At 40.0% G+C, this 12187-nt stretch overlaps 1 protein-coding gene across 3 annotated transcripts in view; it reads right to left on the bottom strand.

Moving 5' to 3' along the window:
- Window positions 1-4102: 4102 nt before the first annotated feature.
- Window positions 4103-12187, bottom strand: part of TBC1D30 (TBC1 domain family member 30) — a 53936-nt gene continuing 45851 nt past the window's right edge. For 2 of the 3 annotated variants that reach the window (XM_066633473.1, XM_066633472.1), the window contains exons 10-14: window positions 7987-8093; window positions 7416-7555; window positions 6730-6930; window positions 6471-6527; window positions 4103-5008 (exon numbers count right to left, since the gene is read on the bottom strand). In XM_066633473.1, coding sequence (XP_066489570.1) covers window positions 4236-5008; window positions 6471-6527; window positions 6730-6930; window positions 7416-7555; window positions 7987-8093 — 1278 coding nt within the window. In that variant the 3' untranslated portion in view covers window positions 4103-4235. The remainder of the gene's footprint in view (window positions 5009-6470; window positions 6528-6729; window positions 6931-7415; window positions 7556-7986; window positions 8094-12187) is intronic. The other variant, XM_066633474.1, reaches the window with a different exon arrangement.

Raw genomic sequence — 12187 nt, 5'->3', positions numbered from 1 at the left:
AAAACAAGGGAAAGGTGTGGGGGAGGGAAGATCTCTATATAGGCATCACAGCAAGACCAGTGCAAAACCCCTTGCACACAGAACCAACAGATGGAAGTGGGGGGGGGGCAGATCTCCATACATACCAGTGCAAAAACAGGGGAAAGGTAAGTCATCCCCAGGAGAGTCAACGGGGCTCACTCCCAGGGATGCGTGGATGGGAGAGAAGCCTGCCAGTGGCTCCTCTCCAGGACTACTCATGAGTCAGCCCCAGTAGACTACTCACTCCAGGACTACTCACTCCCAGGGCGGGGCTCACTCCCAGGGATGCTTCACTCCCAGGGAGGGGCTCACTCCCAGGGCGGGGCTCACTCCCAAGAATGTGTTTTGCCTGGCGATCGACTCGTTTTGCCTGGCGATCGACTGGTAGATCGGGATTGACTTATTGGCATCCCTGACCTAAACAGTCCATCCACCAGCAAAATCCACCAAGTGAAAGAGTAAATTGAGTACAGTACTGTAGACATGTGTGTTTTCTTCCTTCACATAGCTGAGTGGAAGTATACAGTTGTAGGATAAAGAGATTCTTTTCTATGACCCCTTTGACTGCCACCTGCATTCTGCGGCTATGGAAGCACTTATTTAGCCTTTACTTCATTTGCAGCCCTCACCTTTATCTTCACAACCTGTGGAAGCAGGACTGTATTACTCCCATCTGACAGATGCAAAACTGTTGCAGAGAGGTGACAACATTTCCAAGTTGACCCAGTCAGAGTCCAATTCTATGCACACCTACTCAGAAGTGAGTTCCTTATATACTTTCCCTCATAAATAAAAAATATTTTATCAAAACTTATATCTTCTTCATATAGACCTATTTTTTGGTCTTCTCGTAATCTTGTTCTTATTTGCATTTCATTCCACCAGTCCAGCTTTATTCCTTTCTCTTCTAACTCAAACTTACTTAAAATCTCTCCTTTATTATTCAGCAAGTCACTGTATGGTTTATTTTGATTTTTTTAAATCCAGTTTGGATTAGTTGCTATTTCGAGCGGTTTTATCCATCTAGGTAATTTAAAATATATCTTTTATTTTATCTGGTCCCATATCCAAATTAGAGATCTTCTTAAAATATGTTGTTTAAAATATCCATGCTGTTTAACTTTATCATAAAGGAGGAACGCATGCCAGCCTATTTGTAAATCATGTGCTTCCAATGTTAAGATTTTTTCGTTCAATACAAGTCCCCAATCTTTTATCCAGTTTAAGGCTGCTGCTTGATAATATAATTCCCAGTCTGGTAATCCAAATCCTGCTTTTTTTTAATCTTCTTGCAATAATTTCAGTCTTATTCTCGGTTTTTTACCTTGCCAAACAAATTTTGTAGTAATTTTGTTCATTTCTTCAAAAAAAGCTCTCTTCAAAATAATCGGAATAGTCTGAAATAAAAACATTAATTTTGGTAATATTTTCATTTTCAACAAAGCTATTCTTCCCATTAGAGATAGTTGCAGTTTATTATATTTCTCCAAATCTTTTTTTATTTCTTTCATTAATTTGATATAATTATCTTCCATTAATGTACTTGTCTTTTTTGTAATTGTAATTCCTAAATATTTTACTCTGTTTGTTATCTGTAGTCCAAATGCCTTTAATCGTTCTTTGTCATTACAGTTTTCTCCTGGAGATGAGAATGGAAGATGAGATAGTTAAAGATGCAATGCTGCGGTGGGCAAAATTTTTTGGATATAATATATTAATGGATGATTGGAATCAAATTTGGAAAATAAATATTAAGATAACTAAAGCAGTGACTTTTAAAGAGAATTTATATAAAATGTTTTATAGATGGTATTTAACACCAGAGAAGTTAGCGAAAATGTACTCTGGGTTATCAAAGATGTGTTGGAAATGTAATGAGCTAGAAGGAACTTTTTATCATATGTGGTGGACATGCGAAAAAGCAAAGAAATATTGGAAAATGATACATAAAGTGTTGCAAGAGATATTACATTGCGTATTACTATTCAAACCAGAAATATTCCTCCTAAATGTGACATCAGAAATTAAAGATCAACCTAAGAAACACCTTATTGTAAATATTGTTACAGTGGCAAGAATATTGTTTGCACAAAAATGGAAATCTATAGATGTACCAACTAAAGAAGATTTAATAGATAAAATCTATGAAGTAGCAGAAATGGAAGTTTTAACAGAAAGAATGAAAGAGAGAGATTTAGATAGAGTAAGAAAATATTGGAAGTTTTTTTGTGATTGGGTAGATAAATTTAGTTAGATAAAATTGAGTGTTTCGTAAAAATTAATTTTTCTATATTGATAAATATGTGAACCTTTGTATTGATGATTATTGTGGGGTTTTTTGCGTTAACTGAATGGTGTATGTTGGAATCTGGGGCCAACCCTTATGTGCAACCTGTGTTGTACCCTACCCAAAGTTAAGCCTATTTCCTTTCCTGTATCTGTAATGAATGAATAAAATATATTTAAAAAAAAGAGAGAGAGAGAGAAGTGAGTTCCATTATAGTCAATTGGGCTTATTCCCAGGTAAGTGTAGATAGGATTGCGGCCTCAGTCTGTTATTGGACCCCACTATTAATACCAAACACTGAAATCCTATTGTATAGCAACGTTATTTTTTAAAAATAATTAGAACTGCAGCCGTTTTAGCTGTGTTTGGGGGGGGGCGAAGTCTGGAGGTAAAATGGTCACTAACTTTGTTCTATCCCTGTACTGTATGTTCTGTTTTGCTAAAATGGGATTAAGGAAGGGGAAAGACTCCACATTCCCTGACACCTGGCAAATGCTGGCAATCTGATTTCTTTGTTTTTTACATAATATACTACAATAGAAGCCAACTTCAGTCTTTTTTACTCTTGACAATCAACAGATCAACAAATGTGAGCATGAGGAACTTGATCAGGAGGAAGCTATTAAACATCTTCATCACCGACCAAAAGTTAGAAGTACTGGACACTGAAAGAAATCTCACATCACCAGGTTACACTTATGAATCTTCTTTAAACCATTTCTGCTCAACATTGCATATAAACAACAGGGACCAGATGTGTACACCTGTGGGCTGGGCAGGGCAAAAATGAGTTTAATCAGGAAGCTCACACATTAGGTATAGCATACACTGCCAAAGCAACGTCAGCTCATTTACATTAAAAAGTGACTTCCCTTACAAAAAAGGCAAAAGGTCAAATCACACATTAAGAACATAAGAACAGCCCCACTGGATCAGGCCATAGGCCCATCTAGTCCAGCTTCCTGTATCTCACAGCAGCCTACCAAGTGCCCCAGGGAGCACACCAGATAACAAGAGACCTCATTCTGGTGCCCTCCCTTTGAACCGTTACTTTGAACACATTACTTTGAACTGTGCTTCCCCCCCCCAAAAAAAAAGTGTATGGGGTGTGTGTGAACCTGCAGTAGGGGGGGAGGTATACAGTGGACTGAAAGCCCATGGCAATCTTCTTCACACTGTGCATAGAATGCTGGAGGAACTGGTTCTCAGCAGAATTGTAGTGGGGCAGTCAACTGGGCTGAATCCTCTTCAGGGAGAGAGAGGAGGAGGCATCAGCAGTTGCCCACCACCCTGGCACTGGGCCCTCACCAACCAATAATTAGATCAAAAACAAAAAATGAAGGAGCTGTGGCACTGGAAAAGAAACAGGCACGACCTACATCTCAGCTACTCAAATATATTAGTGCAGTGATACAATTGTAAGCAATGTTTTTAATCAGCCTCAATTATTTTCCAATTCAGTGCAATTCTTCTAGGCAGTTAAGAGGACCTACTAAAAAAAACCACCTCGCCATATAGGTGGCAGATCCAACAAAAAGTATAGAGGGGTGAAAAACACTGAGGAGAAATTATCTCTGCACATCAGTGATTGCAGGACAGAAGAGAGCAGAAAGAGAAGCTTCCCACAGCTTTTCCTAAAAGCAACATTTAAGAAGTGAAAAAGTTTCCCACGCTGCAAGTCAATGTTTATTTTCTTAGTGTGAAAATTGTGTGTGCTGTCGTATAGTCGTATAACTATAGTTATACGTCGTATATAGTCGTATAACTATTCTACAATATTAAAAAACCACAGGATTTTTGATAATACGATTTATGCATTTGTTGCCACCTCTCCATAATTCCAACTGAAACTATTCAAAAACTCCTTTGGACCCAATAAATATGCATAACTAAACCATAACAGAAATATGCCCATGGAATATACACATCATCGTTTCTTAGACCCACTACTACTGCTAGTGGGTTTGTTAAAGCTTCTGCTCATCTGTGGGAAATGTACAGTTGGGGTTCTTTCGGTTGGGCCATACAATCCTAGATTTCTGGCTGCAGCTGATTTTCTGAGAGGCTTGACACTAGGAAAAGGGCTAAAGACTTGTGTTTTCGGATTGCTGGCTTGGGGAGATTTCGCCAGCGTCCCACTCCCAGTGGGCAAATTCTGCAATTCAGATACAGGCGTTTCACAGAACGAACTCGATACAGATTCAGTATTATCTTTGTCACTTTGGATAAGTTCCAGGGCTTCCAGCTTCAGCTGAACGGCTGATAAGTTGGTGTTGGCATCTTTGAACGCTGGTTCAGGAGACTGTCCATCGGCTTTCCTGGAAGTCCTGGCTTCGGAATCGCTCCCTTCTCCTTCCCTGGGCTCAGATTTGCTTGGAGACTCTTCTTTTGCAATGGGACTGCTGGTTTTCCCACCTTCGCTCTGCTCAGCTATCAGGCCAATGGTATCTCCGTAGCCCACTTGGTCTTTGGCTCTCGCCAGGTTCTTTCGGTGCACCCTGATGTGTGTGCGCCAAGGTGAGTTGAGCTTGGCTTTGAGATCTTCATCCGACATCCTGCCTCCTGCATGACTTGGGATATGAATAATGGCATTTTTGGCAGACCTGTTTGTTGGCTTCATCTTCTTTCCTAATAGAAGATGGTTGATCACTGGAGAATGGTTTACCTGAGAGGGCAGAAGACTAGTCACTGGCCCTTTATCTGAAGAAAAAATAAATATGCAGTTAAATAAGATGTTATGTATACTGAATCTTCTCACAGTAGCTGATTATGTTGAATTCACTGCCCTTGAGTATCTATAATCTAACACAGTTTATATACTGTGTTTGTTAGTAGAACGCCAAAATTATGAACTCAGACTTGTCTAAATAATCACACACACACAAAAACTCAGTGCCATTTCTGATTATGTTCCAGTATCAATCATCATTTTTTAAAGATCACAGAGAAAGATTTGTAGAACTGTTTGTAAGAGAAGATCAATTACACACTTGCTCTTTCCTGCATCTTTAGATTCAGACAGAACCCAAGATGAGAGTATAAATTTCAACTCATGCCACTTCCTTTCTTAAAAGCTGCCAGAGAAACAGGCTGTACAGTTTTACTAGTAACTGAAAAACATAAATGCCACAAAAGAAGAGCAATCTGCTTGCCTGACAGAATCTCTTAACAAATTTACTCTGCCACAAATCCCAAGAAAGGCATTGCATAAAAGCTGATAAAAGGGATCCATGACTTCTTTATAAGACTAGGATAATCAGAACATGATCATCAGAACAAGTAAGCAAGTATGTGACATTATAGAGGCTAACAAATTAGAAGATTAAATTGTTAATTGTTTGTTATTTCAGAGGATAACCGTAGAAGGAAGACACAGTGTTTCCGCTATAGTACTGAGATTAATTTACTACTACTGAAAATTTGTTTAATCCCAGTCCCATGTTAGACTCTTATCTTTACTCTCTACCACTTACCCAACTACACCATGTTTTCAATAATCAACTGGGTAAGATTTCAAGTTTATACAATGTACACTTAGCAAATTGACAAGTCATATTATTGCCCATCATTCTGTCCAGGGACAGACAAAGGTGACAGAGAGCTAAATGAGAGATATGAGACAACTGACAGAGGTGAGTGAAAATAGGTTCTGGCAATCCTGGGAAATGGAGGCCATCTTCATTACTTTGGTTTGGGAAGCACAACTGGTTTGTAAAACACTATATTTTCCAGATAGTGAAAACTGAATTTCATAGAAAATTTACTGCCCTTGAAAGATGGAGGACCAACCATCCTGAAAGATCATACCCTTTTCTTGGGAAGCACGGCACTTGTGGCATGAAATTTCTCACATGCCACTGTGAGGAAGCAAGGCCCTCGGGTCTGAGTGCACAGTTTTCAATCACAGATAATATCACCCTCAGTCATGACTAGATGCATATGCTTTTTCCATATATATACATTAGCTGGATTTATAATGGAAGTCTTTCAGTGCTAATTCACATCATTGATATATAAAGTGATATAAGATGATATAGACACATCAGCTAACTAATTGGAAACTTGGAATATTTTATCCCAAATCCAAGGATGCCATAGCTGTTAGTGAAATCAGTGAAACCAGTTGCTGTATACCCAAGTTAGCAGAGATATCTTTAAATACCATTATTCAGCTGGTCCCTGAGATCTAACATTATCCCAGGGTCGTCATCTTCAGACCCTGGCAAAACAAAAACAAAAGTCACCATCATCTTTATAAATGCCATGCTTGTTTAGAGATATCCAAATGGGATCCCTTCAGCTACTAATGCAGTTTCATTCATTCTCTTCTACTTCTATATATGAGCGTATACAAACACCATGTGCTGCTACTTCCATACAATTGAACCTGCCTTGCACCTACCCAAAACACAAGCCATTACCTGCTCTAATGCACACTTGATGAACCTGCTGCCTCTTCTTTATCTGAGAATACTGTCTTTTCAATGTAGAAATGTCCGTATTCATACGTTCCATCATCATACTGTTAAACGCAGCGTGGTATTCACTTTGGCAGGCATCTATTGCTCCAGGACTTAGCTCTGCAATGTTACTAGAGCCTAGGCTCTGCTCTTCATTGTGGTCTATAAAAAATGGAAAGGGGGAAAAAAAAGAAATGCATGAGAACGTAATTCAGTAATGGTACATTCTCACTCAGGTGAAATGAACAATGGATTTAAATACCCTGAAACTGCCCAAGCTTGCAAATAGATGGTTATTAAATTTGAAAGTTTAAAAGACTTGCAGCAGGTATGTATGATACAACATCATAAAAACAAAAACAAAAAAACAACCAAATTACTGGTCCTTTCTTAAAATAAATCCACATAACTATAATATTCCCATGTATTCAGTTTGATATAAATCCCAGATTAATTTAGCAGCAGCATTCTCAAAGTGCAGAGAAAGGTGGGTGCAAAGGAGCAAACCCCACTATCTCCCCAATGCACAATGCTCTTAAGTACTCACATCTTGTCTTCACACAGTGTAGCAGTGCTGTGAGCTGAACTCATGGAAAAGCAGCTCTCACAGCACTACTGTAAGGTACCCAAAAAGCATCAATCTTCACCTTTGAATTGCTTTTGATACTTCTGTAGTTCTGGAGTCAGAAACCCACTGAATGGTCCAAGGCAACCAATAGCATTGGCTATGGAATCTTCATCATCAAAGTCATTTTCCTCATCACTGTCTCTCATTTTTCCCAGCCGCCTGTAAAACAAGAGCATACAAGGTACAGTGTGATCTCAGAGGTCTTGGAGTCATAATTAGCTAAACAGTTCATCAGGCTCAGATACATAATTGATTGTAATGTATTCAAGCCATTCTCTTGCCTAGATTATTATTACTATTACAAAAAATATTCATATGCCCTTTTCAACAACAACAACAAAATAGTTCACAAAGTGATTTAAACCCAACAGCCCAATCCTAACCAACTTTCTAGCATTGTTCCAGCAACAAAGTTCCCTTACCTTACGGAGGCCCCCATGATCCCCCCCCCACAGGATGTGCCCTGTTGGCAAAGCTGCATCAGTACTGGAAAGCTGGTCAGGATTGGACTGCAAAAGACTTAATAATAATAATAATAATAATAATAATAATAATAATAATAATAATAATAATAATAATAATAAACGTACCCTGAAGTTGATTTTACTGAGGCAGGAAAAGGAGTAATGTTGTATGTATATTTCTCTCTTAATTCTGCTAGTTGTGGGAAAGGAAACTGGGCCATGGAGTAAACAGTCTAGAAAAAAAAAGGAAAGAAAAAGGAATGCAGCATTTTCAACCAAGTCGTTTCAGAGAAAAATTCAAGTGCAGGATGGATTTCACACGACTGCAAGATTAGACAATGTATTTCCATACAGGCAGAATGTGAAAGCTTTGATAATGATGCAACAGATATTTCCTGTGGGAAAGACAAACAATGACTCAAAAGAAGCATGCCTTTAAACCAAGAAGCATATTCGAGGCAATTCTCAAACCAGACAGAAGAGGAAACAAGAGCATTAGGATAAAGAAACGGCATTCACTGCATTCTGAAGCCTTTCTTTTTAGGGGAAAGAATATGTGTCCAAATCCCTTCCGCTATATTTAGAATGCATGTCTTTAAACACCCTTCATGCCGGAAAATTTCTGATTTATTTTTTAAAGAAACTGTTCATATCGATAGTAAATATTTGCAAGGATGAAGACAGCTGGTAGTGTTTCTGAACATATACTTTATTATTTAAATTTTATATACTGAAACACCTTCCTATAGCTAGCTGGCACTCTCAACAAAAGCCCCTGTTGCATGAACCCAATATCAAGCAGGAATGGTTTTAGTTTTGGACCATCCTCCTTGATCAGCATCTTCAATTGGTTCTCAATAACATTCAAAAAACATACTCTCTGGGACCACTCCAACTGTCTGACCACTAAGGACAGCCCAAATTCTCTTATAAAAATCCACCAAAATCTGTTAACTTGTGGTATAAGCACAGCAACAATGTAAACAGGTATAGGCTTTGAAGAGTTTTAATCCAGCAGGCACACTACAATTAAAATAGCAGAATTGTGTTTATTCTAAAAACCAGATATCCCATAGCATATACTTTTACAAGAAAGAAAATATTTCTAAAACTAGCTAATGGTCATCTCAGCTGCCTCCAGATGATGAAACTGAGACACACACATGACTGTATAGTTAGCTCAAGGAATCAAAACCCGTTATTCAAAGCCAAGTCCAAGTTAGGAGGCAGAATGGTCTTTGTGTTTGCCTGGGCACATGTTACCTTTACAACAAAAGAAGGAAAAGAAAGGTCCCTCCTTGGCTAGGAGAAGTCATTCAACCAAACTGGAAATTCAAGACAGGTATCCTGGGGCCCATTTTTATGAAGAAAATCGTCTTACTAAGGCAACATCACAACAGGCTGAGTTTGTTCATTCGAAGAAAATTCACAATCCAAAACATTAGCTGACTTTGAACTGAAGATTTTCCTTACTAATTGGTAGTTAAGATATTCTCCAGTACTGACCCAGTGGACCAACGGATACCTGACAGAGTCAAGCATAAAGGATATTTTCTGTTAGAAATGTGGGATTTCCTGCTTAACAACATACAAGAGAATCCACAGAACTCCTCCTGACAAGAGAATGTGAGGAAAGAGTGAGGTGAGGGGTCAAGCAAATGGATGGAGCCAGTTCCCTCCACAGCAGGGTAGATGACACCCCAAGTTTTCTCCCCTCCCCCTTTCTATCAACATGAGCTGCATCAGTTTTATCATGGATGGGCTGGCCCTACCTGTATGTTCTCCCCAATATGTTCCCACTTCCTCAAAGAGGTAACAGAAAGGCAACTTAGATCAGGGAAAAGGCACAAGAGGATTGAGTTGCACTCCCCTTTACCCAGCACCTCTTCCCCCATCCTCAAAGCAACCACATAAACCACCAATTAGTAACCCCCACATACATAAAACAAGAGAAATCCCAGTCGTGAATCTTCTGCTGCACCTCTGGTTTGACCCTCAGATGTTTTTGTTCAGTAACTCACCAGTTCTGTTGTAAGAACTGAGAAACTTGATGCAACAAATCTGAAGCTGAACTACACCCAACACAAAGGCCACAGAACCATGAACTGCCCCATGAAGAGGAAGAAGAGGAGCCAATGAGGCACATCCCCAAACACCAGCTTTTTGTGTTGCAATAAATTCCTCATTGTTTGATTTTATGTAAGCTACTCTAGCAGTTTTGATGGCTGAAGGGTGGGTTATAAAGGCTTTAAATAAATAAATGCATTTGGTAATCTGATTTTAATTGGAAATTATGTTGACTTGTATAGCTGGCAGCACGGGAGTGTGTGAAGAAAAAAGCACAACGGGTTTCTGTGCTGCCCCTGTTCCAAGACTCCTGCTACTTAAACAGCACTGCTGTAGCTATTGTAAACTGAAGTATGAAGTAACAGATGTGGAGGCTCGTGATACCAATATGCCCAGCTCACAATATGGAAATATCCCAAGATGCCCAGTTCACCGATAAGGCTCTTCTCTGACCAAAAGCCAGCATCTAAAATTCCTCTTAGAGAACAGGCTAACTGTGGTATAGATTCACAAGGGTAAACAGAAAGTCATAAACAAGAGCCATAAACTAATAAAAGGGATGCATAGAGTACCAGATCCTTTGTAATGGATATCTCTGTAAACAAATTGCCGATGTGTATCGAATTGCCCTCCTGAACATCCTGAGGATCAAGATGTTGATCTGATAACCAAGCCAAATGTTTGTGGGACTGTTGGTCTGTTATTTTTCCCATGCTTGCCATGGATGTGTTTTGCTCTCTTTGTGTGCTCTTTTGTCCCTCCTCCTCTACCTAGTATACCCTATAAAACCAGCATCATTGTAATTGTTCGGGGTCTCTCCACGTGTGTGTGTGTGTGTGTTTGTGGAGGGTCCCATTTGCAAATGAGAGTAAACGTAAGAAGTCCTTTGAATTCTCCTGTCGCCTGTTTGATTGCCTCTCCAAAATCCAAAGAATCGTGTGTGTGTTCATTCGGAAACAGTTTTGGTGCCTTGTGACTCGGATTGGAAGGCAAGGCTCTGCGGGGATCGAGACGAAGTCACTGCAGGGGACAGCGCACCGCCAGAAGGTAAAGTGAGTCGGCTCCCGAACCCCTTGTTGTGCGTCCTGGCGCTGGGTTGACTCTGGATCTGATCGTCTCCTTCTGCGCAAGAAAGAGCCCAGGAGAACGGAACTTCACCCGCGGGAAAGTACAGCGCGCTTAGGTGAGAATTCTCTGTGGGAGGTTTTAGTGTGAAGCCTCAGTGGGGAGGGTGATTGTGTTTGAATTACTGTACATATTGTATATTATTGTACATTTTGCTGTGTTGTGTGTGTGCGCCCATCTCCATGGCTTCAGAGCAAGGCCATGTGGTTCTCTGCCTGACTGAGTGTTGTGTGACTGAGATACGAATGAGAATATGAGTGTGTGTGTGTGTGTGTGTGTGTGTGTGTGTGTCAAGGCAGCAAACCCCCAGGTTTTGAAGGATTGGCCATGAGTGAGTCACTGTTTTGGGCAGCCGGTCCAGCTGAGACACAGGAGGCCAGCCTGTGTGACAATTAAGATGAGGCACTCAGAGCCTGAAGGAAGAAACCCTTTGAAATGCATTTTGGATAACTTTGAGTCTCTGGGAAGGGGAAACCCCAGCCTTCTGAATGGGCGAATTACTGGCCAACTCAGAATTTCAAGAGCCAGCAGTTGGTATTGTTGGCAACCTTCAGTCTTGGAAGACTATGGTATCGCGCTCTGGATGGTGGTTCTGGCATATGTTGTTAACCAGGTCTCAGTAGTTTCAGGAGGGCATTAGACATTGGATCTTTCCTGAGTTTCAACAAGGCCCCCTCCCTTCTCTCCTCCAAAGTACTCAGTGTTCTGCTTGCCTGCCCCTTCCCCTCAGTGTTCCTGACATCCCTCTCTTCTATCTGCTTGGCAATTTCATATGATGTGTTCTGTCTTCCCTTGTCTGAGAGACAAGAGACAATTTGCTGTTTTGTTCATGGGTGCTCAGGATCAGGCTCATTTGAACTTAGTGTTTTTTAAGGCACTTACTACTAAGTGCATTGAAAAAGCAAACTTCTAAGCAAACTACACTGCATGTTTGCTTAGAAACACAGCCTGCAAAACAATACATGTGCCCATTACATAGATCAGCAAAACTGAGTCAGTGAGATCCCAGGGGCCTAGAATACAAGCTAAAAATGCTCAGAGTGACTTAGAGAGACCCCAAAGTATAGTTTCCAGCTACAATAATAACCATGATTTGCTTCCTACCTATTTAAGTAACTAAAAAAAAAAAAAGACT

This window comes from Tiliqua scincoides, chromosome 7 (genome assembly GCF_035046505.1).
Source record: "Tiliqua scincoides isolate rTilSci1 chromosome 7, rTilSci1.hap2, whole genome shotgun sequence".
NCBI classification, from domain to species: Eukaryota; Metazoa; Chordata; class Lepidosauria; order Squamata; family Scincidae; genus Tiliqua; species Tiliqua scincoides.
Note: the sequence above shows the minus strand (reverse complement) of the source record. Positions and strands in the feature narration are given on the sequence as shown.